Source organism: Pteronotus mesoamericanus, unplaced genomic scaffold (assembly GCF_021234165.1).
Source record: "Pteronotus mesoamericanus isolate MK-2021 breed Mesoamerican mustached bat unplaced genomic scaffold, CSHL_Meso_final contig_25, whole genome shotgun sequence".
Classification (NCBI taxonomy): Eukaryota; Metazoa; Chordata; class Mammalia; order Chiroptera; family Mormoopidae; genus Pteronotus; species Pteronotus mesoamericanus.
Genome location: NW_026555105.1, coordinates 9,139,599 through 9,165,073, shown reverse-complemented (window position 1 = coordinate 9,165,073; position 25,475 = coordinate 9,139,599). Strand labels below are relative to the sequence as shown.

The 25,475-nt window shown below is 47.9% G+C and overlaps 1 protein-coding gene across 1 annotated transcript in view; it reads left to right on the top strand.

The window, feature by feature from the left end:
- Positions 1-25,475, top strand: part of EYA2 (EYA transcriptional coactivator and phosphatase 2) — a 208,769-nt gene that overhangs the window by 91,529 nt on the left and 91,765 nt on the right. The window contains exon 5 of the mRNA XM_054573645.1: positions 968-1,084. Within this exon, the coding sequence (XP_054429620.1) occupies positions 968-1,084 (117 nt within the window). The remainder of the gene's footprint in view (positions 1-967; positions 1,085-25,475) is intronic.

Sequence of the window (25,475 nt, the reverse complement as noted above, 5' to 3'; positions counted from 1 at the left end):
AGGAAAATGCAGTTACAAAACCATCCTCAGAACTAGAAATGTTCTTTTAAAAATGCAATTTTAATTAGTACCAAAATACCATTTTATACCTGTAAGATAGAAAAGGATAAGAAAGATTTATTATACCTTCAATAAAAGTACATTGTATGGGCTTTTGATGATGGATCAGCCCCCGTCCCTCAATACAATCCCATCTCTGGACAGTTGCTCATGGAACTGGTGGTGCCTATGCTTTGGAGAAGCTGCCAGAGTTTGGCCGAAACAAAAGGAAGATTTATAACTGTGGCCTCTGGATAAGCAGGTCTCAGGGTTAAGTGGAATCATCTTTACACAGGAAGGATGGTTCATTTAATAGCTTCGCCCGAACTCCTGATGAACTGTAAGCCCCGCCTGGCACTGCGCCATGGAGTAGGGGGTTGTGAACTCTACCATCGAAGCCAGGCAGGAAGCAGGAAGCTGTCACGTGTGCAAAATAACAAGACCCTCTTGCCCTGCCTTCCCCTTCCCCACTTTTCACAGTGTCCTGGGATGTAAAAAAAAAAAAAAATGCAACTTCAGTAAAAAAAAAAATAGCACCTTATAAGCAGCCTTAGTGTGTCAGAGAGAGTACCACATCCATGGTGACCGGGGAGACACAACAGGAAAGGCTACAGGGGCAGCTTGTCACGTGGGAACACAGGTGTAACACTGTTCCATTGCTCAAGAGATGCCATAAGTCCAGATTTTTTTTTTTTGTGAAATCTCCTGATTTTGAAACAAAAACAATTAATTTCAGATTTTTCTTAAAAATAGGCAGGCCTAGCAAAATATGTCTGTAGACTAGCTTTGACTTACAAGCTACCAGTTTGTAGCTCCTGGTTGGGACGCTGATACAATTACATGCTGTTTTGACTCAGTAGCTTTTCTGCGGGTGACGAGGAAGCATCCTAATCACGTGTCCCTGGTGCTTGTTCTTCGTCCTTCCAAGGCATCAAGACAGAAGACAGCTTGAACCATTCCCCTGGCCAGAGTGGCTTCCTTGGCTACGGCTCCAGCTTCAGCACCCCACCCACTGGACAGAGCCCGTACACCTACCAGATGCACGGTCAGTGTGGCGCTGCGGCCCCTCCCTGCCCTCTCTGCAGCTCTGCCTGAGGAGGGTGCCATTCGTTCATTTAGTCAGCAGATTCATGGAGTCCCCACTATGTGCCAGTATCTGTCTCAAGTGGTGGAGTTATAGCGGGGGACAGAATAGGTCGGAGATCAGCTCTCCCAGGGACTGACCCTAAGCAAAATAATAAATAAGGCCGCTCATTTGGGAGGAGTTGCATGCAATGAAGCCGATAAATGTGGTGTTTGGATAGGGAATGATGCGCAGTGGGGGTCAGGAGGAGTGGGGTACGTAAGTTTGGGTAGAGTCATCAGGAAAGGCTCTTTCAAGAGCTGATGGAGGATAGAGACCCAAAGGGCGAGGTGGAGCCAGCTATGTGCAGACCCGGGGAAGAGCCTTCCAGGAAGAGAGCCGTCAGTGCAAAAGCCGCGTGGGAGGGAATGTCTTCATGTGTGTGAGGCACAGAACTAAGGCCCGCGAGGCTGGAGTCGAGTCGGGCACACACAGAGGAGAGAGGCTTGAAGAGAAAGCAGAGCTGAATCACATGCAGCCATGAGGGCGTTGACTTTCAGTGTGATGAGACAGGAAGTCCATTGCAGACTCAGAGAAATGCTTGGTGGTGCAAATGTTGCCCAGGCAGGTAAAGGAGCTATTTCAGCAGGAGGTTCAAGGCTTTGCGCCTGCCCAGGGCGGCCTTGCAGGGAAAGAAAGAGCTCGAGTGTGTAACTGCCTCCTCAGACACGCTAAGAAACTGGCTCACTAGAGCCTCCTGTGCCCACCTCCGTTCTTTTACCGCCCACGGGCCCTTCCTTTCTCCCACACCCCATTGGGAGCCTGTGAGGGCTGACGTATGGAACAGAGGACTGGCGGCAGATATTTTGGAGACCTTTATCATGGTATTTTTTTTTCCTTCATGAAAGCTAGTAAAAGTGATCGCCAAGGGCCTGAAAAGTCACGTGCAAACCTGGAGGGGTAATCCCAAGGTGGTGGGCTAATGAGTGATTGTACTTTTCCCTTTAAAACACTATTTGCACATATTGTCACTTTACCTTCTTAAAAATGGGTGCCGGGGCAGCCTTTCAGGAAAAAAACAAAAAAACAAAAAACACTGGGAAAGGACAGCAAATGGCCTTAGCAGTACGTAAGAGAAACGAGGTGATGAGCATCAGTGCCCGGCGCTGCCTCAGACTGCTGGTGACGCCATCAGTAACCTGGACCAAACACTCACCACGTGCCACCCGATGTTGCTGGGACATCTTTCACAGTCTTCACAGCACTCCATCGCATTGTTGCTGGTATAATTCCCGTTTTACAGGGGAGGAAACTGAGACATAGAGGCAATGACTGACCTACAGGTGCAACAGGAAACAGGCTGAGTCGGATCTCAGGGGTCTGGTAGAATCCCAGCCTCCAGCCTCCCCCAAAACTCATGCTTTTTACCATGGTGCTGTCTTGCCTCCTCTTCCTCTGCTGTCACCTCTGCCATCCCACAGTGGCGTTTCTGAGTTCCACTGAAGGGTACAATCCCCTGGAACCCTTCCCCAAGAGGAGAATGAATTGTGGTGCCAATCCCAAGAGTCAACACTTGTGAAGACACTGAGCTTGAACTTGCATTTGGGCCAATCTCAAGCCAGGTGTTTTAGCTCTGCCAATAGCAATGGGACTTACTGCCTCAGAACCTTTAAGGCTGCAGACATTGAAGAGCAAACACAGTCCTCTCTTCCCCAGTTTGACACCCCCTCCCCAGCCCACTGTATGATACATGACTTACGTTATGTAGGAGTGGCTCCTCATTCATTCGTTCATTCATTTATTCTGTACTATTGAGCACCAGCTGTATGCCTGGCACCCCCTGAGGCACTGGGAGGGACAGCAGTCAATGAAGACAATTCTCTCGTAGGGGAAAGACAGGCAGTAATCAATGAACAAATAGATAGACGGTTACAGATACTGGTAAAGCTTGTGAAAGACAAAGACAGGGCTCTGTGATGGGCAATGAGTTGGGGAGTGGTGGCGGGCACTATCCAGGTAGTTAGGGAGACCTGAGAGATGGAAAGGATCCAGCCATGTGAGCAGCTGGAGGCAGTCCAGCCCAGGCAGAGGGGACAGCAAGAGCAAAGGCCCTGCGGCAGGGAAAGGCTCTCCTTGTCGAAGGGCTGCCAGGGAGACCCATCAATCCGGCTGTGGTGAGCAGGGGAGATGAGATCGGAAGGCGAAGCAGGAGCCCTCCCTGGACCAGGGTATGTAGAATGATGCCCTTTCTTCTCTGGTCCTTGCAGCGCCCATGGGAGGTGGGCACCATCAGCTCTGCTTTACAGATGATGAAAATGAGGATCCGAGAGAGGTGACCTGCCCGAGGTCACCCAGAGCCAATAAGGGTTCCGAGCTGGGATGCAGACTCGGATTTCTAGAATTCCAGAGCCTGTGCTGATCCTCCTAGTGCTATTTCCTGGACTCCTTCAGGACTCCTAAGCTCTGCGTACTATGTGCCAGTGGCCCTACGACATAGGTCCTGTCATGGTCCCCATCTTGCAGGTAGAGTCACTGAGGCACAAAGCGGTAAAGTTACTTGGCCAAGGTCACACAGCTGCGGCAGCGGCATTTGAAGCCAGGCGATTGCACTCCAGAGCCCAGGAACATAACCGCATACCATCCCGCCCTCCAGCTCTTGTGGATCCTTCTAGAAGATGATTCTCCATGGGTCAGTGCTGGCCTAGGCCCCACCCCATCCCCACCACAGTCCCCGCCAGCCCCTCACAAATGGAAAAACATTTCTTGCTCAGTCTCACCTGCCCCACCGTGAGAATAATCCAGGTTATTTTCTTAATCTTCCTACGGCCAAGATTCCAGAAAGGCTACGGCAGCAGCTGGACTTTGTCCCAATTAAGTGCCTTCAGCCTGATTCTAATGGCCATAAACCGCTCTTGAGACAGCCCAGGCATTTTGCAAGCCTGACATATTCCTCCTGAAGTATTTTTTTCAAACACAAACACGCGGAACACTCACACACCATGCCCATGTGCTTCCTATTAACTTTTTTTTTTTCAAGTCACTCCAGAGGAGAAATACCTAACTCTCAAACTCCTCTGTGTGCCTTTCAGGATGGAAGACGGTGGTGGAGCTTCGTGTTTCAGACGAAGAAGGGAGTGAAGAGGGAGACTGAGACTAACTGAGGTTTAGGCCCGAAAGCACTAGACTTGGGATAAAATTGGTCCATGTTTAGAAGCTGAAATACATCTTTTCCTTGCTAAGAATTGACATTATAATGTTGTAGAAGCAAAAGAGCCTAAGCAGGTAACCACGCCATCATTTTACAGATGAGTAAACTGAGGCACAGCAGCCGAGTGGCTTGTGTATGGTCACCGAGCAAGCATTAGATAAGCCCAAGGCCTCCCCCCGGGTCTTATACCAAATCTCAGAAAATTCCAGAACCTTCTGCAGAACCCTCACCCCTCAAGGCCTGGTTTGAGATCGGGATCTGTTTGGATAACACTGCCTCTCCACCAAATGTACCATCAACATACAAGAGAAAAGTTCACGGCGCTTGCTCAGCCTTTGCATGATTGCTTATTTTCTTTTCTTTTCTTTCTTTCTTTTTTTTTTTTTGAGTTCACCCAGGGGTTTTTATAGCTGAAATATATTTCTTATGGGTTTGATTTTTTGTTACTGTTGTTTCATTTCAGCTTCTCCTGCTAAAACCACTACTAGTCACAGAAACACCCACAGAGATTAGAAAAAGAAAAAACCCACCCAGAGCATGTGCTGGAAGAACACACTCAGATTAAGAGCCCTGAGTACCTCAGGCCCACTGTGCCCCACATGCTATGGCGCGGCTCGGGTGAGGCTCTCGACTTCTCTGGGCCTCAGTTTCCTCACCTGTGGAATTGGCATCGTAGCGAGGGAGAGATGGCCTTAACGGGGCTGTCAGGGGGGCTGACGGAATGAGTCTTGAGCCCATAAGACGAGGCCATAAAGGCTGGGTGTCCTTTTCATTACTCTTTTCATAACACAGCAGTTTGAAAAAGCAGTAACTATGAAGTCAGACTGAGTTAACTTCCCAGTTCTGCAAGGTACGAGCACGTGACATTGACCAAGTTACTTCTTACTACCTCAGTTTCCCCCCGTAAAATGGGGTGCTAATAGTACCTACGTATGAGCTGCTATGGAATTAAATGAGTTAATGGTGTGAACTATGAAGGACAGCACCTGACACAAACTAAGTGCTCTATAGCTGTTGTTATCATTCTTATTGTCCACCTCCTTTCATGTTTGATGGCCTTTGTTGTTCCCTTCTCTCCCCGAACACTCAGCTTTGAGTAGCTGTGGTCAGAGAAAAGGAATCGGAATTTGAGACTGTTGAGCTATCATGTCAGCGTGAACGCCTCATTTTAGGGGGACTTAAAAAGAGCGGGAGCCCTGTTCGATGGAAATTCTTTTTGTATTTACTGAAGGCCGGGGAACAGCACTGCCGAAGTCCAGAACCCAATGGTTCCTGTGAGCCATTCAGGAGCAACACAGAAATATGGGATTCAAGGGTATGTAGGGAAACTAAGAATCCAGTGAAAGGGCTTATAAACCGGTGATCTCAGTCCTAGACTTCCAAAGCCCATTTGTGTCAGATTCATGAAATCTACCACCGTCTCTTGCACCAGAAATCTGCGCGACTTTGGACAAGTTATTGAACTACCGTGACCTGTGTTTCATAGCTCTAGTGCTCACAAGTGGTCACTGAGAAAACAAAGAGGTCAGAGAAGGTCCTGGTCAGATGCCTCAAATACATTTGGCAAATGGCATGTGACTCAAAGTTAAATACATGTCTTTGCTGCAGGACTTTTCAGACCCTTTGCAGACTGGCCTGCCTTGTGACTCTCCGAGAAGGGAGCTCCAAGGTCAGCCTTCGCAGGCAGAGCGGAGCAGGCACGCTCTCGCCACACTCACGTTCTGTGCTCACCAGGAAGGCCTGGCTGCGTACAATGCTCTCCAGGAGGCTTCCTGCGTTAAAATTCTTTGATTCTCTAATACTTCTTTCATGATGAACATGCATATATTCCTTTTCCTTTGTATTTTCATTCATTTATTTTTTTCATGAGATATAATTCACATACCAGAAAAGTCATCCTTTTAGAGTGCACACATCAGGGTTTTTACTGTGCTTACAAAGTCGCCAGCCGTCACCAGGATCTAATTCTGTGGTGTTGTCCTTACCCTAACAGGAAACCCCATGGCCAATAGCCGTCCCTCCCTACTTCCCCTCTCGCTGACGTATTTCCTTTTGTAATAAGAAAAAAAGATACATTTGAAGTTCCTCTTTATATAAATGTTTTGAGCAGAGTTACATATTTACCTCGTTAAACACCTACAGAAATCTCTCTCCCGCTCTCATCCCGCATCCACTCAGATTCCAAACCCCCAACAGTTAACCAATTCAACTAGGTTCTATGGATCCATCCAGAATTTCCTTTTGCAAACAGAAGCAAACATGAGCACAGTCTCTTATATTGCATTTTTCTCTGACAAGAAGTAACTCGTGTGTGAGTTATAAATAAGGAAATGATACCAGTATAATTCCGAAGGTGGATTGGTTCATTTGCTTTTAAGATTTTCTCCTTACCACCGGTTTTCAGCAATTTAATTTTGATGCGCCTTGGTATAGTCTTCTTCATGACTCTGGAGCTTTGCGTTCATTGAGCTTCTTAGGTCTGCAAATTTATAGTTTTCATCAAATTTGAAAGTTTTTCAGCCATGATTTCTTCAAATATTCCCCCCTCATCTCTTCAAGTTCATTAATTTTTCTTCTGCTGTATCTGCCCTGTTGTTAATTACACCGTGGGCAGTTTTTGTCTCATACATCCCAGGAGTTTTCATCTCCACGAGTTTGATTTGGGTCTTTTTAAAAACATTTTCCATGTCCATATTTAACATGTCCAATCATTCTTCTGGCTCCTTGAACAGACAGAATATAGTTATAGTAACTGTTTTAATTTGCCTCGCTGCTAATTCTATCATCTGTGTCATTTCTGGGTTAGTTTTCATTGATTTTTCTTCTTGTCATTGGTCATATTTGCTTGCTTCTTTGCATGCCTGATAAGTTTCTGTTGGACATGTGAATTTTACCTTGTTGGGTTGCTGGACATTTTCATATTCCTACGAATATTCTTCAGCTTTGTTCAGGGATGCAGTTAAGCTGCATGGACACAGTCTGAGTCATCTGGGTCCTGCTTCACGCTTTGTTAGGGAGAGCTGAGCAGCATCTGCTACAGGACTCCCTCGGCATAACCAGTTTCCCCACTACCGAGGCAAGCCTTTATGAGTAGTCTGCCCAGTGCTCCACGAACATGACGTTGCCCACTCTGGCTGGGAGGAATAGGGGCTGAACTCTCAGTTTTAAGTAGCTGTGGTCAGAGAAAAGAGGAATACCAGCTTGCGATTCTATTGTAAGTTCTGGGGATTGTTCCTTCTCCTCTTTTGAGGCAGTTCTCTCTCAGCCTTGAGTATTTCCTTATAGGTGTGTGCTGATCGGTACTCAGGTGGACACTCAAGGGAAATGTCAACAGTCCTTGGCATTGTGTGCTCTCGGGGCAGCTCCCTTTTTCTGGCCCTCAGCCCAGCTCATTCTCACCACGTTGGCCTCTTTGGCCTGGCAGCTCCGTCTCCTTGAGACAGAGGCCACTGGGCGTCCCCTGGGCCCCCTCCCGAGGAGCGCTCCACACCAGGGCAGTCCTACAGCTCACCATTTGTTCCCCCTCTCTCAGGCATCACCCTCTCTCACTGCCCGATGCCCAAAGCCTTGGAAATCTGGTGTTTAAGCTATTTCACATGAGGGGCTAAATCCAGTCCATGTGACTCGTCTCGCCTAGAAGCAACAGTAAGGCTGCGCTCATTCACATGCGTGTTTTTCAGTCCGTACAATAACAGCAGGACATAGCAAAGCGGAGCAGCCTGGCAGGAATTCGGTTCCCAGTGCCCTGCGTTCTTCCTCCGACCTTAGTGCGGCCACATGCTCTGTGTCTGAGGAGCTTATTTTGCAGTGCCCCCAGTCTTCGAGCCTTTTGCCCTAGTTTCCATCATTCAGCACCTCCATGGTCCTTGTACCCTCTTCTGTCAAGAGACCTTTACCTCCTTTTAAAGCAAAGCCCTCTGTGTAAAGTAACACTTCACTGTCTATTTTTTATTTACTTATTTTTTCCACTGTGCTATTATTTTTATTGGGCTTGTGTTGCTTCTGTTAAAGCCCTGGTTACAAGGTTGTATTGCTTTTGAGCAGCCTGCCAAGCCTTCTTTTTCTCATGAGCCTTATTATTTTAATGCACGATTTTGCACTACGCGTGGCCTTTCCAGAAGACATCCCGTCAAGGCAGAAACACTTGCGTGTATTCCTAGTCTCAGAAGTAACAAACCGTCCACACTCTTCTGCACTTGGCTTTCCTTTGTCATGGATGCCTGTTGTTCCCTTGAATGTTGTGCTGTCGATTATTTCACCAGTGCCTTGTTGGATGTTTCCAGTCTTTTGCGATTACCACCGATATGTCTATGAATAACTCTATCTATGTGTCATTTTGTTTTTCTGCAAGTCTGTCTGAAGGGCAATTTTCCAGAAGTGGAATTCAGGGTCAAGGGAAAAGTCAATATTTGAGTTTGGTAGCTAACTCCAAGTGTAAGCGCCCACCAGCCGTGCCTGAGTGCACCTGCTTCGTCAACCAGTGTCATCTCAGTATTGGAGGCCTGGCCGCTCTGATTCGTGAACGACGGCACCTCAGTGTAATACTAATTTGTAAGTGTGGCACAAAGTTGATCATCTTTTCAGGTCTTTGACCAGTTTGTGTTTCCTTTCCCGTGAACGAGGAGATCAGACTTGGAAAATGGTGCCAAGGAGCAATGAGATGCTAGACATCCCAATATGTAAACATATCTATAAAGCTTCATTAGTCAAAACAGTGTGGTTCTAGCATACAAGCAGACTGATTGACTAATAGATGAGACTGTGATCCTGAAAGAGACAAATATGTCGGGGAATTTAGCAGATGGGGCACATGACATCTTATGTCAGTGGGAAAAGGTGAACTATTCGATGAATGAAGTTGAATAACCAGTTAACCATCTGGGGAGAAAAAAGATCCACTTCTATTACTGTATACCAGAAAAAATCCAAATGCATCAACAGTTTAAATACCAAAAATAAAGCCATAAAAGTACTAGAAACAGAATGAGCAAAATTTTTATAACTGTGGAATGGAAAAGGAAGGCTTTTCCAACCATGACTCAGAAATCCAGGAGCCATCAATGAAAAAGATCAACAAGTTTGACTGTGGATTTTTTTTTCTTTTTGGCATGGCAAAGAACACCAGAAGTAAAGTCAGAACAACAAAAACAAACAAACAAAACAAACAACAAATGGCAAACGGCAAAGAAATGTTTACATCTCAAATCAGAAACAAACTGTTACTCTTTTAAAAATGATTTGACAGTTCTATGAATTGAACCTGCTCTGGGACGTTATTCTTCTAAATAAGGGAGAGAAGTGACGAGATGAGACATCCCAGGAAGGGCGGGGTTGCGGCAAACTAGGGGGCACAGGCCCGTCAGAGGTGGGGGGCAGGCGTTTACACTAGTTGGAGCCCCAGAGAGGCCAAATCTTTTCATTTTTCAAGGTAATCCTCAAAACTATATTTTAATTTTAAGTCTCTTTTTCTCCAATATTGGCAGCTTACTTAAACACTGTCTTTAAAGTACCTTGTAGAGCAGATGAACAAGTACAAGGCTGGTCTTTATGCCTCTATCTCGCCATGTGGTTCCATATTTTCTTAACCGAACCACAGGTCATGAGACCAGGAACGGAAGGAGAAAATCACTTCCCAAGTGGTGGTTTGGAAAGCCAGAAAGAGCGCGCTTTTTCACCCTCAGCTCCAGCTGAGGCGTGTCCCAGGGAGGCATGTCACAGAGGACTTGAGTGGTGGGCGTGGTTAGAGCTGACTTGGAACTCAGGGACCCCCTAATGAAGTAGAGTTATTTCCCTATTTCTTCTTGGCAGATGCAAATTTCAGGCTGTCCCGGCCCAGCCAGTTTTGAGCAGGCTACGTCTGTCTGGTCTCACTATGTCAGTCAAGACAGGAGCCAGGCTTGGCATCCTGCGGGTGCCTGGACGGAAGTCAGGCTTCCCGATGTGAATCAGCAACTCTTCTGCACAGGCTGACGTGGGTGAGATTTGCTGATACCTGTCAGCGCTCTTGCACCATGCAGTACCTCCACCCTGGGGTCACCTTCTTGACACCCTCACGTGTCCTGGCAGGCTTGCCGCCTCCTGCGTGAGCTGAAGTCTTTTGGATTTAGGACGTACAGAGGTTAAATGCGTGGCATTTTTTTTCTGGTTTAGTCACTCCTATCTCCTAAAGCCACCAGAGATGACCAATGAACACGGCTGGAGAGCCTGAGAGAGGGCGTTTAGTAAACAGCTCACTGAGGCAGCTCTGGAGGCCGTTCTGCGGCGATGGCAGTGTTCTCTCCCTGCGCTGTCCGGCAGGGCCGCCACTAGCCGCGTGTGGCTATTGAACATTGCGATGTGGCTGCTGCAGCTGAGTGATTGAATTTTTAATTTACTTTAATCTCAAGTCATTACAGCTGAAATGTAAATGTGACTGGGGCAACCACATTGGGCAGCACAACTCCAAAGAGTGATTCAAAGCCAACTCATAGCCTGGTTACCGCACGGGGGAAGGAGGAGAATCAGTAGGTGCTACAGACTGAATGTTTGTGTCCACCTAAAATTCACATGCTCTGGCGTTGTTTTCATTATCTCTAACAAGCCCATGGAATAGGAACTGAGCTCACACCAAGGTCTGTGTCTGCAAAATTTGTTGAAAATACCGCATAATAAATTTCTCTGATAATTGGGAGGCATTGGGGAAGAAGTGAGAGAAAGAAAACTACAATGAACCAAAAACAAACACAAAAAACTACAGACACAGAAAGGGAGGGTGCTATTCGAAGTACAAGCCCCAGTGGAGCGATTCTTCAGAGACAGAGGCAGAGAGCAGCCGCCGCCACCCGGGGCACCGGGCTTCTGCTCAGAAATCGAAAGGGGTCATTGGGGTTGGGGGGGTGGGCAGCAGAGGAGGAAGAAACAGCCTCAGGTCGGGGGCCATTTATTAGTGGAGGGGCACCGACAGACAAGCGGACACTGTGAGTCTGTCTTTTCTCAGAAGCCACAGTCAGGCTGTGGGATACATCATTTGAGCCCTTAGAGCAAATTTCTTTCTTTCTTTTTTTCTCCTGCTCCTAAAAGCACCGTTGGTAAAGGGGAATGAGGGGATTTGCTGGGCATCTCTCTGCTTCCCTCATGGCAGGGTGCTCCCTGCCTGCGTTACTGCATATTCAACAGTGTCTGCTTGCCCCAGGCTAACCCTTCGGTCTGTAATCCCCTGCCTTTTTATACTGCTTTTAAATTTTTCGTATATTTCTTTTAAATTACATAAGTAATATTAGTGTGTACCTTTCTGTAATTTCTCTATGCATGTGTGTGTGCGTATTTTTTCCTCACACAACTGGAAATGTGTTCCTTTTTTTACAAATACTACCTTGCTGTGCATCTTGTTTTAAAAACTGTGTTTTGTATATTTCACTAAATAACATAGTTTGGAGATCTTTCAAAATCAGTTCAAATAAGCCCTCCTTATTCTATTTCCTGGCTCCTAGTACTCTACAGAGAAAGCGCACCCCTGGGTTTGAATCCAAGCACCAGCGCTTACTGGCTGTGCGGCTTCTGCAAATAGCATCTCTGAGACTTGATTTTCTCATCTGTGAAATGGGGTCTCTAGGAGTAGCTAACCCCCTGGGCTCTTGGAGGGCTGGATGCCAGGCAATATGAGCATGGGTGGTGTTACAGCAGTGTTTAGAATAATCAGGGCTCTTCGTTGGTGTTCGCTATTATTACTATTATGGATACGCCATGGTATTTAGCCATTCCCCTTTGGACGGGCACTTACACTGTTCCCAACATCTCATTATTTTCCCCTACTCTAAAGCTCTCAATCTCTGTACCTTGCCTACCGTGGAGGATGGTTGCTACCAGGAGTACTGGTTGCTGCACTGGAACTTTGGTTGTTGGGCCATTGCTGTCCCTGTTACTTGGTACTGGGATCCCCACCTCTGTATGCATTTGTCTCAACCAGGGACCCCTTCCACCTGCCCGTAGAAAGCCTGCCAGGTCTCACCAGACCTTCCATCTCCACCACTCCAGCCCTAAATTGCAGTCTCACAAACTGGCTGCTGGAAAGGATTGTGCAACCCCCAGAACCATAGCCCAGGGCCATTCCAACTGCTGCCGTACTTGGGCCCCAGTCAACTGCCGCCTGACCTTTAAATCCTCCAGGCTTCTCTGACTGGTCTCGCTACAGAGCCCTGGGACCAAAATAGGGATGTGGCTAAAAAGAGGTGCAGAAGGACTTTGCCTTGGGGTAGGAGTGGGATTTGTGCCCTCAAAGGCCCAGAATTGTAGAATTTGCTGTTGTGGAGGCTTTAATTTCTCTCATGCCTGTGACCTGCCATGGAGCCATTAATCATGTGGACATTTGACACTGCGCATTGGAAGGGCTGGCCCATTGCCCTGGCCTGGAAGGTCGGGGCAGGTTCTTGAAAGGGGCAGGCGGGCTCAACTTCCCACACTGGGATGATATGGGGGATAAGATGCTCGCTCGCTCTCTCTCTCTCTCTCTCTCTCTCTCTGGACTCAGCTTCCCCGTCTGTAGAATGAGAGGGTTGGACTACAAATCAGTAGCTTTCAACCTCATCTGATCACAGTCTACACTAAGAAAGACATTCTGCATCATGAATATTCGCACACATGACCAGTTACAAAGGCTCTACAAAAACAACACTCTGTTCTTTACTCTGATATTTTCTCTTCTATTTCACTGAAGGAAAAAACAAACAGAAACAAAACACAATCCTCTTCTATTTCATTTAAAATGCTGCTGGTAAAGACACATAGATTGATTATGCATCCCACTAATGGGTCATAACCTACAATTTGGGACTCTGGACAAGTTGACCCATAAGGTCCTCTCTGATGATGGCTTGGTGACAAGAAGGCCAACGAGCAGCCAGTGTTTATAAATAAAGCTTTATTGGGACCACCACGCCCATTCATGTTCATTTTGTTTACAGCTGCTTTCTTACTTTAATGGCAGAGCTGAATAGTTGCCACAGAGAGCTCTTGCCCTGAGAAGCCTAAAATATTTACTCTCTGGCCCTTCACAGAAAACGTTTGCTGACCCTGGTCTAATAGATGATGCCACAAAGAATATATTTGTATTCACAGTGTTTTGGCATGTTTGGCTAGTGCCTCCTTCTTAAAAACATATGTTAAATGTATTAAAATGTAATTGGTAAACCCCTTAAATTTTGGGCTTTCTTTGAATGAAATGTAAATGACTAGGTTAAAATGAAGGGAAAAAAAGACTTTTTTATTGGATAGTACAATGATTGGAGTGACCATATGACTTATTGCCCAAACATGGACATATTCTTAGTGCGAAAGAGAACACCACGAATAATTATACCAGGACAACAGTGTAATCCAGGGGGCCATGGATTATGGCGGTGAAGAGTGCGTGGAATCTTGTAGAACTCACGCTCTGATGATTCTGGAAAGGGTTTAGGGCCTGGTGTACCACGGACTGCTGTGTGACTTTGGACAGATCAGTGTGCCTGTCTGTTTTCTCATGTTCCCCGCAGTCATGCCAGCTACCCCCTCCCCCTGGGCTCTTCTGCAAGTTATCAAAACCCAGAGGAAAAGAGGCTTCTCTCTCCCAGATCCAGTTTCAAAAATTCCATGGAAGATCTCTGATTGGTTCTTAAACCAGCCCTGTGGTCAGAGATTGTGATTGGTCCATCCTGAGTCACACGCCCACGCCTGGGGCAAGATGAAATGGGGACAGACAGTCAGTAGACCAAAGCAGTGGATGACCAAAGTTTAGTTCCTTCTGTCTACCACTGAGTTAATGGATGGAGATGGCTTTTCCACATAAGAAGAGTCATTTTTCTAAGTCTTGTTAATTGAATCTCTATAAAACATTCTCAATATATAGCCCTGGCTGGGATAGCTCAGTGGATTGAGTACCAGCCTGTGAGCCAAAGGGTTGCCAGTTTGATTCCCAGTCAAGCCACATGCCTGGATCCCCATTTGGGGGCATGTAAAGGCAACCACTCATTGATGTTTCTCTCTCTTTCTCCCTCCCTTCCTCTCTGTTTAAAAATAAATAAATAAAATCTTTAAAAAACAATTCTCAATATATAGAATTGCCATTGAAAAATTGAACAAAGTGGGAGGATTCACACATGAACTTTCCTTGGAGAAATTTTTGCATTCTTTATATAGGTGCTGAGAGCTTCATAGATGTGGGAGGTGTTTTAGTCAATATTAACAACATTCACTGGGAATGCTGATGACTGGTATCAAGAAGCAGAGCCAAGGTGTGACCAAGTGAGCGCATGGCCTTTGCGGCCTGACAGCCAAGGTCTGGATTGCAGCTTTGCCCCTTAGAAGCTGCATGACCTTGGTCAAGTGACAACATTTCTGTGCCTGAGCGTCTTCAGCTAGAAGGATAGCAGTTATGCCTACTCATCAGATTGTTGTAAAGTTGAAGGGAGTAAGTGTCTGTGAGCTACACAGAATAGTCCCTGGCATGTAGCATATGCTTGGTAAACATAAGCCATTGTGTTTAAGGAATCCTGCGGTACTGTTTTTGAGAAGCTGTCTATGATGTTAGTTGAGACTCAAGTCCATGGAGTATTTTTGATCACTCTAGAGCAAAGGAATAGAGGCCAAGAAAAGTCCAATGTCAAAACCTACGAGATATAATTCAAGAGTCCAGAATTGTGCTTCTAGAAGGGTTGGGAGGGCTCATCTAGGTCATGGGCCAGCTTTCTGAAAAGAGCCAACTAGGAAATATTTTGAGGCTTCGCAGGCCATACAGCCCTTGTCACAACTATGTGGCTTTGCCAATGTACTGTGAACGCTGCCGTTGGCAGCACCCACACAGGTGGTATGGTTGTGTCCCAGTAAAACATCACTTGCACAAACACGTGGCCAGTGCACAGGCCGTAGTTTGCCAACTCCTGGTACGGGTTGATTTAAGTCAGCTCGTCTCTAGGTCTGAATACGTCGCTGTGGCCGCCCTTAGTGCTATTTCCTACTGTCCCAAAACGGCCCAGAGTGGCAGGATGGCATTTCTGCCCTTCTTGTGGCTGGGCAGGGGTGTGGGGGAGAGCAACTGGTTAATGCTGGCCTCTGAGTTGAGGGTAGAAATGAGCATATCACTTCCAGGCCAGGTCAGTCAGCAGCCAACTTGGGACCCTCCGAGGTCGCTGACAGTATTCAGATTGGGGGCTACTCCGGGGGCCCTGAGGGACTCCAGTGAACAGAACCCCTGCTGACCCTCAGAGGACATACAGCATGAAGGAGAAATCCACTTGGATTGTATTTAAGTCACTGAAATGTCGGGGATGTCTGTTACCACAGCACATTACAGCCATTCCTGACTGATTTATTGGCACAGAGATTATTTTACATGGTGCACGAAAGTGGCAATAAAAGTCATTGTTCCACACAGTAAGGAAGCCACATCTCCTATGTTCTCTCAGGCTTTCTGACTCAATAATAAAGCAAATAGGGAAGTCTCTATTTAGTGCTGGTATGTCTTTAATGCCTACTAGTCCCTGTGAATATTTATTTTTAACAAAATCAGAGGAAAACCCTGGGTTTAGGGCCTTTGGCAGGCAGCAGGGGGTTTTTAAATAGCTCTTTTTTTTTTTTTTTTTTTGGATTTTATTCATTTATTTTTAGAGAGAGAGGAAGATAAGGAGAAAGAGAGGGAGAGAAGCATCAGTGTGTGGTTGCCTCTCACACAATCCCCACTGGGGACCTGGCCCTCAATCCAGGCATGTGTCCTGACTGGGAATCGAACCAGCAGCCTTTCAGCTCTCAGGCCGGCTTTCAGTCCACTGAGCCACATCAGCCAGGGCCAGGCAGTGATTTTTAGCTAGAACTATGAACATTTGTTTTCTGTGTATTTTTTATTTTTATGTTTTTATTATTGATGGCAAGTGGTACTGATTTTTTTTTTTACAGTAGCGATATAATTCTCAGACAAATTTACTTAAGTAGAAACAAGTGCTATTTTATGGATCTTATGGTTTAGGAAAAAGCTTAATTTTACAAAACTGTGAGTCACTCTCAAGTAGATTTAAGGGAAGTAGTAAGTAAAATAACAGTACAGAAGCATAAGGGTCACAAATCTAGTTCGGTATCTTCCTTGCACAGATGTGGACGTGGAGGCCCCAAGACGGGGCACGCTCTGCCTGGCGTGACCCGGCTTCCCAGGGGAGGGCCAGGAGCCACGCCTGAATTTGCAGCTCAGAGGCCAGGCTGTCCTTGTGTCCACGGCCCTGTGCCTGCCAGAGCTGGAAAGAAAACTGGTAACTGCCCGCAGGTCAGCACGCTCCCCTGAATCTGCTTCCTAGGGCTGCTATCATCAGGCCCCACGAACTGGGTGGCTTTGAACAGTATAAACTTACCGCCTCACAGTTCTGGAGGCTAGAAGTTTGAAGGCAAGGTATTGGCAAGATTGGCTCCTTCTGGAGGCTCCGAGGGAGACTCTGTCCCACGCCTGTCTCCTAGCTCCTGGTGGCTGCCGACGGGCCTTGGCATTCCCACCTCTGCCTTGGTCTTAACATGACATCCTCCCTCTGTCTCTGCCCCAACGTCCCTCTGGTTAGAAGGAAACCAGTCCTTGGGCCAGGTCCCACCCTCATCCAGTAGGACCTCATCTTCACTTGATTACATGTGCGAAGGTCCTGTCTCTAAATAAGGTCACATTCACAGGTACCAGGGGTTAAGAGTTGAACGTGCATTTTTAGGGGACACAATCCAACCCACGGTATCACCCACCCAGGGTCCCTGCATGAGCAGCGAGAGGCCTGGGACTGAGAGCTGTGCTCTGTCCCGGACATAGCTGGCCTTTGCCAAAATTGAAACCACCCCAGTGAAGCAGGCCGGTCAGGCCGCGGCCACTCAGCTGGCTTGCATTAGTCTCAGTCTAAGACTGTGGCGGCGCAGGCGGTCCAGACCCCGGCAAGTTCACCGAGGAGAGGCCGCTGCCAGCAAAGGTCAGGGCTCGCTCTTTACAGTATAAATATAACCCCGTTCCCGGCCACCCCCCTCCCATAGCCGCACAATATCTCTTTCAAAGATCTCAAAACACCGAAGCAGACCGTACCAAATCGACTTTATTGTTTTAAAACCAACCCCTTCTGTCTGCCATCACCCGCCACTCCCTCCCCAAGGGGAAAAAAAAATTTCATAATAGCTGTCTCTCCAGCGTGTGCCTTGTTCTCTCCTCGCAGCAGCTCGGCACCCTGAGGCGGTCACTCTAATAGTGGGTCCCGATACCCAGCCTTTGTTTGATAAATATCGAGTGACTACCAGCCTCCTCATGGCCACCATGAACGCCTGGCCAGTTTGGCAGCAGGTGCTGAATAATCATGACAACAGCTAACGCAGGATGAGGCTTCCGGGGCCAGGCAGGCAGCAGGCCGAGCACTGTGCCCGCACTCACCCCCCAAGTCATCACGTGTGGCAGGTTCATTGCCGTCCAACAGATGAGCAAACTGAGGCTCTGAGGGAGGAAGGTCACAAAGCCAGGAAGGGGCTTGACCAGGGTTAGGGCTGGGGCGAAGGAGAGGGAAGCGAGGCACTCTCCCAGGTGAGGCAGACTGAAGGGGGTGCCAGAAGCTCAGTTATCAAGATCAATATCGTAATGTAGTATTTAAAATAGTCCAAGTCAACGCAGAAGGACCCCAGGGAACAATGTATCAGAATTTTAAATACAGACAGGCTGTTGACGTTTGTTTGTTTTACAACGTTGGGTCATAGTGTAAGGGGAAGAGCAGTTTCCAAAGGTCCCATGGTTTCAGGACACACAGTCACCGGGTGGGTGGGGAGGCTGTGTAAACAAATTTGGCAACACAGGCCTTTATGCATAGTCATGCTTTTTACGGTAGAGTGTTTAGTAACTTTTTCTACTTGGTTTAAAATATGGGAGGATATTTTGGTAAACATGTATAGGATCAAGCATGTGTCCTTTTTGCCTCGGGCTTGGCACCGACCCTAATCCTCCTCTGGGCCTGAGTCAGAGGTCCTTGTCTTTAATTGTTCTCTTCCAGTAGGTTCTACAACTTGGCACACACAACCTCAGGTAATCCCGATAACCAAGCATGGGGGTTCAGAATGAGTTCAAACCCCAGCCTACCATTTAATAGTTGTTGGACAGGCAAGCGGCTTGACGTTTCTGGGCTGCTTTTCCTCATTTTTAAGAGTCAGATCATAGGAGTCCCCACCTCATCATTTGTGTTGCTGTACAGCTGTCATGAGTATTATATGAGTCACTGTGTGTAAGACTCTGAGAACAGAGCGTGACACAGAGTAAACATTTCATCAGTATTATTATCATTGATGAGTATCATTGTATTAGTTTTCTATGGCTGCCGTAACAAATTACCACCCAATCAATGGCTTAAAACTGCACAGGCTTATTCTTCAGTTCTGGAGATCAGAAATCAAACGGGGCCTCACTGAGCTAAAATCAAGGTGTCAGCAGGGCTGTGTTCCTTCTGGAGGCTCTAGGGGAGAGTCTCTTTCCTTTCCTTTTCCAGCTTCTGGAGGGGCCCATGTCCCTTGGCTCATGGCCCCTTCCTCTGTCTTCAGAGCCAAGGACAGTGGGTCAAGTCCTGCTCGTATCTCATCACCTTGATCTTCTGTGGTCACGTCTGTCTCTGGCTCTCTCTCCTGCCTCTCTCGGCCACTTTCAAGGGGCCACATGGTGCCCACCTGGATAATCCAGGGTGCTCTCCCTATTTTGAGGTCAGTGGGTCAGCAACCTCAATTCCATCTGCAACCTTAGTTCCCTTTTGCCATGTAAACTACCATATTCACAGGTTCCAGGGTTCTATTCACCATGCTCACTCGCTCATCAGTCAATGAATATTTATGCATAGTAATCACCTCGCGCCAGGTTTGGGGTCACAGCAGTGACAAAACAGATAAAAACACCACCTGTGCAGAGCTTACATTCTAACAGGGAGAGACAGACAATAAGATTCTTTTCTTTCAAAGTGGAATCAGTGTTTTGGACAGTGATGGATTCATGCAGGAAAATAAAGCAGAGGAGGAGATGAGGAAGCTGGTGCAGGGCGTATCCTATTTTAGGTGGGAGCAGGGGTGAGGGAAGGCCTCGCCGACCAGGGGACTTTGAGCAAAGGCCAAAGGAGAAGAAGGGAACCCAGCAGGGAGGTCTGGGGAAGGGCATTCCAAGCAGAAGGAACAGTACCTACAAAGGGGACAGTGTGCTTGCGGGTCTGAGGAGCAGCGAAGGGACCGGCGTGGTTGGAGCGGAGGTAAGGAGGGTTGGGGAGGGAAGAGACGATGCCAAGACTTTGGCAATGGGCCAGGTCATGCGGGCCACTGCGAGGGCTGTGGCTTCAGAGGAAGGACAGGATTGGACAGAGGTTCTGTCTTACTTTCCTTGGGCTGCTGTCACAAAGTACCACCAACTGGGTGGCTTAAAACAACAAAAAGGTATTCTCTCTCAGTTCTGAAGGACAGATGTCTGACTTGAAGGTGCAGCAGGGCCTTGTTCCTTCTGAAAGCCGAAGGGAAGAGTTCGTCCTTGCTTCTTCCAGCCTCGGGGGGTCCAGGACTCCCCTGGCTGGTAATTGCCTCCTTCCAGCCTCTGCCTCCATCCCCACATCATCTTCTTGTCTCTGGACTTAGGGCCCACGCTAACCCAGGAGGAGGCTCCTCTCGATCCTTACCTTGATACTGCAAAGACCCTATTTCTAAATAAGGTCATATTCCGAGGTTCGGGGTGGACATGAATTTGAGGGAGGGGGTACACAATTCAACACACTTTAGGTTCTAGCAGGCTCTGTGATGTGGGCGGAGAGTACTCCGCCAGCCAAAGGGGGCTGGAAGCAGGGAGACCAGCAAGGTGGTGACTCAGTCGTCCAGGAGACAGAAGGGGCAGGGACCAAGGTGAAGGGCAGGAGGGAGTGAGCAGCCCGTTAGTGGCCGTGTCCTGACCCGGCTGGGAGAATTCTGGCTTCCTGTGGCCCTAAGCAAGAGAGTCAAATGTCAGGGAAGAGCTCCTCTGTCCCCTGCCATGCAGGAGGGGTCTCGCACTTAGAGTGGGACAAATCAGCTGTTGCTTCTGCTCCCATGAACGCTCCTGGGACAAACCCACAAAGGCCAGAAGGAACCCTGGCGGGGGGGGGAGGGGCGGGAGGTGTTTATTTTGATTAAAAAAAAAACATGCATAACCTAAAACTTACCATCTTAACCATTTTAAGTGTACAGTACAGCCCTGTTACCTAAATGCACATTTTTGCGCAACAGATCTCCAGAACCTTTTCACAGAAACTGTAACCATTGAATAACAACTCCCCCTTTTCCCCTCCGCCCAGCCCCTGGCAACCACCATTCCACTTCCTGTTCATAAGTGCTTGACAGCTTTACATTTCTCATAGCAGTAGAGTCATGCAGTACTTGTCTGCTGAGGAGCCTTGTTAAAGAAAAGAATAGAGACTTCTAGAAACAGCAGGACGAAAGTCCGGTAACAGTGGGTTTCAGATGTTTCTGACCCACAGCAGGTGTGGGACCCCCAGGCCCAGTCTGCCCTCTGCCTGTTTTTGCCCAGCCCAAGAGCTAAGAATGGTTTTTACACATTCACATGGTTTGCAGGGCCAGGGGGTAGCGGGTTCAAAAGAAGATTAATATTTTATGACATGTAAAAATAATTTGAAATTCAAATTTCAGTGTTTACAAATAAAGTTTTATTGGCACAGAGCCACGTCCATTCATTGACATTCTGCCTGTGGCTGCCCGCCCACCACAGGGGCAGAGTTGAGTAGATACAATAGAGACCACATGGTCAAGGCAGAAAATATTAACTGCCTGACCCTTTATAGGAAATGTTTGCAAGTCCCCTAATCTGGACCCACAGGAAGAACTACAGTTTATAGTTTAAAACTGTGCGGGCACTCACACATGGACATGCATATACACACCATTGAAATAAAGTATCAAAATAACACTCCCCCGCGCCCGCCATCTGCGCTAGATCCAGCTTTTTCTGCTCTCTTCCGTTGAGGCAGCACATCTTGTAGCGATGGGACACCGGCTGGGGAACCAGCAGGCCTGGGTTCACATTTTGGTTTCCCTGCTTGCTGTGTGACCATGGGAAATTGTCGACCTTCTCTGGCTTCAGCCTCTTCACTAAATTCCTTAGTGGAGTGCAGCGTTTAACCTTGCCTGGCATAGACCGTGCACCAGACGGGTGTCGGCCATTTTAAGCACTGACCTTTTCTACGGCGGCGGTTTCGTCTGCTAGACCCGTTTCAGGGCCCACCGGCGGGTCTGCCCCGTTTGTAAAGACTGCCCTGTAGGGTAGTAGAAACAGTTAGAACCCACCTCCTGTCTTCCTAAATAGGGGGCTTTGGGCAAGCTCCTTCCACAACCTGAGCCTTGGTTTTCTGATCTGTGGAATGGGGATAGCAGCACCTGCTGTGCAGAGCTGACCTGAAGGCGAGTGGGCAGATGCGGAGTCCGGGGTCAGCCGCAGGCCTGGCCTCTGAGACGCTCAGCACGCACAGCCCCTGCGCTTCTGTGACTTCCCTTCCTGTGGCACACCCATCATCACCCAGTGAGAACCACAGCCACATGGCGGGAGCTGCTCTCTGTGTGCCCTGTGGTTGACAGCAACGGTGCCAGCAGGGAGGTACTGACATTAGCCTCCTGGGACGGAGGAGGGACTGAGTCACAGAGACGTTAAGCCACGTGCTTGAGGTAACACGCTAGGCTCTGAGTTTGAGTCGGAGCTCCGGCTTGCTGGTCATCATTCAGCGCTGTTCACACAGCTCTGAACTGGCTCTAGAAAAGGAGTGTGTGCGGTGGGGGGAGGTCCAGGGGCTTGTGCCCCCAGCTGTGTGCTCAGAGCTGCAGGGGGACCAGAAGCACCCCAGGTGGCTCCTGCGGGGAAGCAGCCTAGGCCAGGCTGGAGGGACATGAGGTCCCCAGCAGTGGGCACTATACCCCCTGACCCGCTGCAACAGGACCAGGAGCTCAGCAGCCACCCCTACCTGTGCAAGTTGCAATTCTGCAGCTAGACCTGCTTTTCGTTCTCCAGTGTTTAAAGGACCCCCCGATGCTCAGGAAACTGGGCAACTCTAGCTTACCAGAACCACCCCCCCACGACCCTTCCATGGTATATTAAGGCTTTCGAACAGTTACCACACACCCCTGCCCCAGCTCTCCCACTCACGGCTCTCCCACAGGAGCAGCCCTTGTCACCCGTTCCTCGCGTGTCCTTCCAGAAGTGGTCTGGCAAGTCACATTCAACACTTTATATAGTTTTTAAGATTTTATGTATTTATTTTTAGAGAGAGGGGAGGGGAAGGGAAGGAGAAAGAGAGGAAGAGAAACATCAATGTGTGGTTGCCTCTCATGTGCCCCTCACCGGGGATCTGGCCTGTAACCCGGGCGTGTGCCCTGACTGGGAGTCGAACCAGCGACCTCCCAGGCCTCCAATCAGTCCACCGAGTCACGCCAGCCAGGGCCTCTACACTTTTTAAATAGATGGTAAAAACCCAGTCCTAAACCTACCAGGACTCGTAGCCTTTCAGCCCACTTTGGTCTTATCATCACCAAGTTACAGCGTCAGGTTCTAGATTCTGTCAGAGAAAACTGGACCCCTGGAGGAGGCCATTGGCGAATTTCACTGCACAAGCACCTGCGGCCTTCGGGCCTCCGGGCGAAGGTGGGGACTGCGTCAGCGAGGTCTGCCGTGGCCGTGGGAGGGGATGCGCAGGGTGCGCGCTGAGGACTTCCTCCTTTCATCCAGAGAGTGTTTCCCAAACCTCAGGCACTCGAATATCACATTCACAGTTTTGTCACATTGAGGGACCAGCTGTACTATTTTTTTTTTAATTAAAAGACTTCTTTGGATTAAAATAAATTCATTTTAAAAGGCACATTTATAGCCCTGCCTTCGGTGGAAAATCAACATTGTTTGCCATAAATGGAAGGAATCGGTAAAAATAAACTCAGCGAAAATAAAACAGTATTATTAAATTCTAACCGAGGCTCCAAACCGGAAGGCTGTTCTCTCTTAGCTAAAAAGGGAGATTAGGGAGTATTAGAGATTTTGGTTTTGACCTAGTAATAATTAATATTTACTTAATGCCTACTGTGTTCCAGATGCAACCTCATTAAATGATTGCAACTGCTATATAATAGAGAAATTATTATTGTGTCAATTTTACAAAGGAGGAAACTGAGCCACTGAGAGGGCCAGTAACATGTCTAGGGCTGGGCCACTCAGCTCATGAGTAGTGAAGCCAGGATTTGGACCCGAGCAGTCCAGCTCCCAGCCCAGGCTCTTAACCTCTAAGCTAAGCTGCCTGTGAGACATATTAAAAGAGAATTGAAAGAGAAGTCATCTGAAATTATCTTCTGTAGCACCACTGTGGATTTCTGTCACACAGTGGAACCCCTGGACTAGTAGAAAGACTAGTCTTAAGGCAAGACTTAAGACATAACTCTGGGTTCTAATTCTGTCTCTGTCTCTGACTCTCAGTCTGCCGGTCTGTGATGTACAGGAATTGGGCTGCATTTGAGCTTCTAGATGGCAGGAACTATCCCTCAGGGTACAGGACCCATAGCATCTGGCATATATTTTTAGTTGAGTTTATTCAGCCACAAGCAACAGAAAACCCCGTGTCCCAGCTTCCCTCTGTCTGTCTCCCCTGCTGTCCTTTGCCTCTAGTTTTCATCCTAATTCATGCCACCTTAGAGTCATACAATGGCTGCTTCACCTCCAGCCCTCACCTCCATATTCCAGGCAGGCTGAAGAAGGGAGACTCCGGAAGGAGCAAAGCCATCATCAGGAAGGCAGAAGTTTTCAGGTTTTGTTTTAGTGGCTGGATTTGTGTCATATGGTCACACTTGGTCATATTATCCCTTGGTTAAGGAAATGGATATTGAGTCGGCAACCATTAGACAAATATAACTGCTTAAAGAAGGAAGGGAGGGAGGGAAGGAGGAGAGGGTTAATCCCTCAGACCCCCTCCAGCTCAATGGAGCTGTGGTAAAAGAATAGTCGTCCTCCTCTCTTAGGGAGCTCAGTGCCTGGGAGCATGAATGTTATATTTTTCCATAAAAGGGCTTTTCTGTGAACTCCTACATGTTGAGGCCACTTTTGTTTTTACTGGCAAACTTATTCCAGGGGAATTAAAGTTCACCATGGTGCAGATGTATATTTAAGTCCGACAGGAGGCATAGGCAGGGGACCCATGGAAAGGGAATGTTTTAAAAAGGGAAGCAAGCGTTCAGCCGGGGAAGGTCGCATAGAACTCTGAGGAAGAATGCGTCAGGTGCCCTCCAGCTGGGGCCGAGAACAGGAGGTGGCCTGGGAGCCAGTTTTACTTCTTTCTGGCTGCCCATGGTCACGAGCGCAAACCACGTTATTCACGTGTCCGGCCAGCACCCTTCCTACAGTGCTGCACCCGTAAGGCAGTGTTTCTCCTTTCATGTGTGACTCGACCTGACATAGTAACATTTTTTTCCCATCACTTTCTGTTTGGGTGGACTTTGACCAGTTTCTTAACCTCTTTGGTCCACAGTATTCTCATCCGTATAATGAGTTGACGATAACACCCACTTCACAGAATTGTTACGAGGGTCCCGTTAGTTAATATGTGTAAAGCTCACAGAGGTTTTCCTGGCACGTAATTTCTCAGTTAAGGGTATTGCTTGGCCATCAGTGTCCCACATGAGTGGGTCAACAGAAGTTGACACCTGCCCAATCAGAGCAGGCAGCTTGTGAGTAATTATCTCATTTTTGCAATGGACAGGTAGAATAGTTCAACATTGTGAGATTTTGGGTCTCGGCAAAGTTTTCCAGAGACAGAAAATTCTTTTAAACACCTAAATCTGTGCCTTTTGCAAGAGGGCTTTGGGGAGGTGTTCATGGGCCTTGTTAGGTGGAACAGAGCCACGCAGTGGTCACCAGCATAGCCCTTCCTGTTGGGGCTTTGCTCTTGGTTTTATACAACTCCAGGGTGCGCCTTACACACCAAAGCCATCAAAGACTTGCATAGTCTTCAGGACCATTTTCAACACATAGCGCTAAAGTGTCTTTTGAAAAAGTGAAGGGCCTCCTCACAGAGCTGCTTCCCTTATGCTCAGATGCACACATCCAAAATCCATGCTCCTTCTGAGTACTTCTCACATGTGTTCACTCATTCAGCAAGTGTCTGTTGACACCTACTGTGTGCTGGG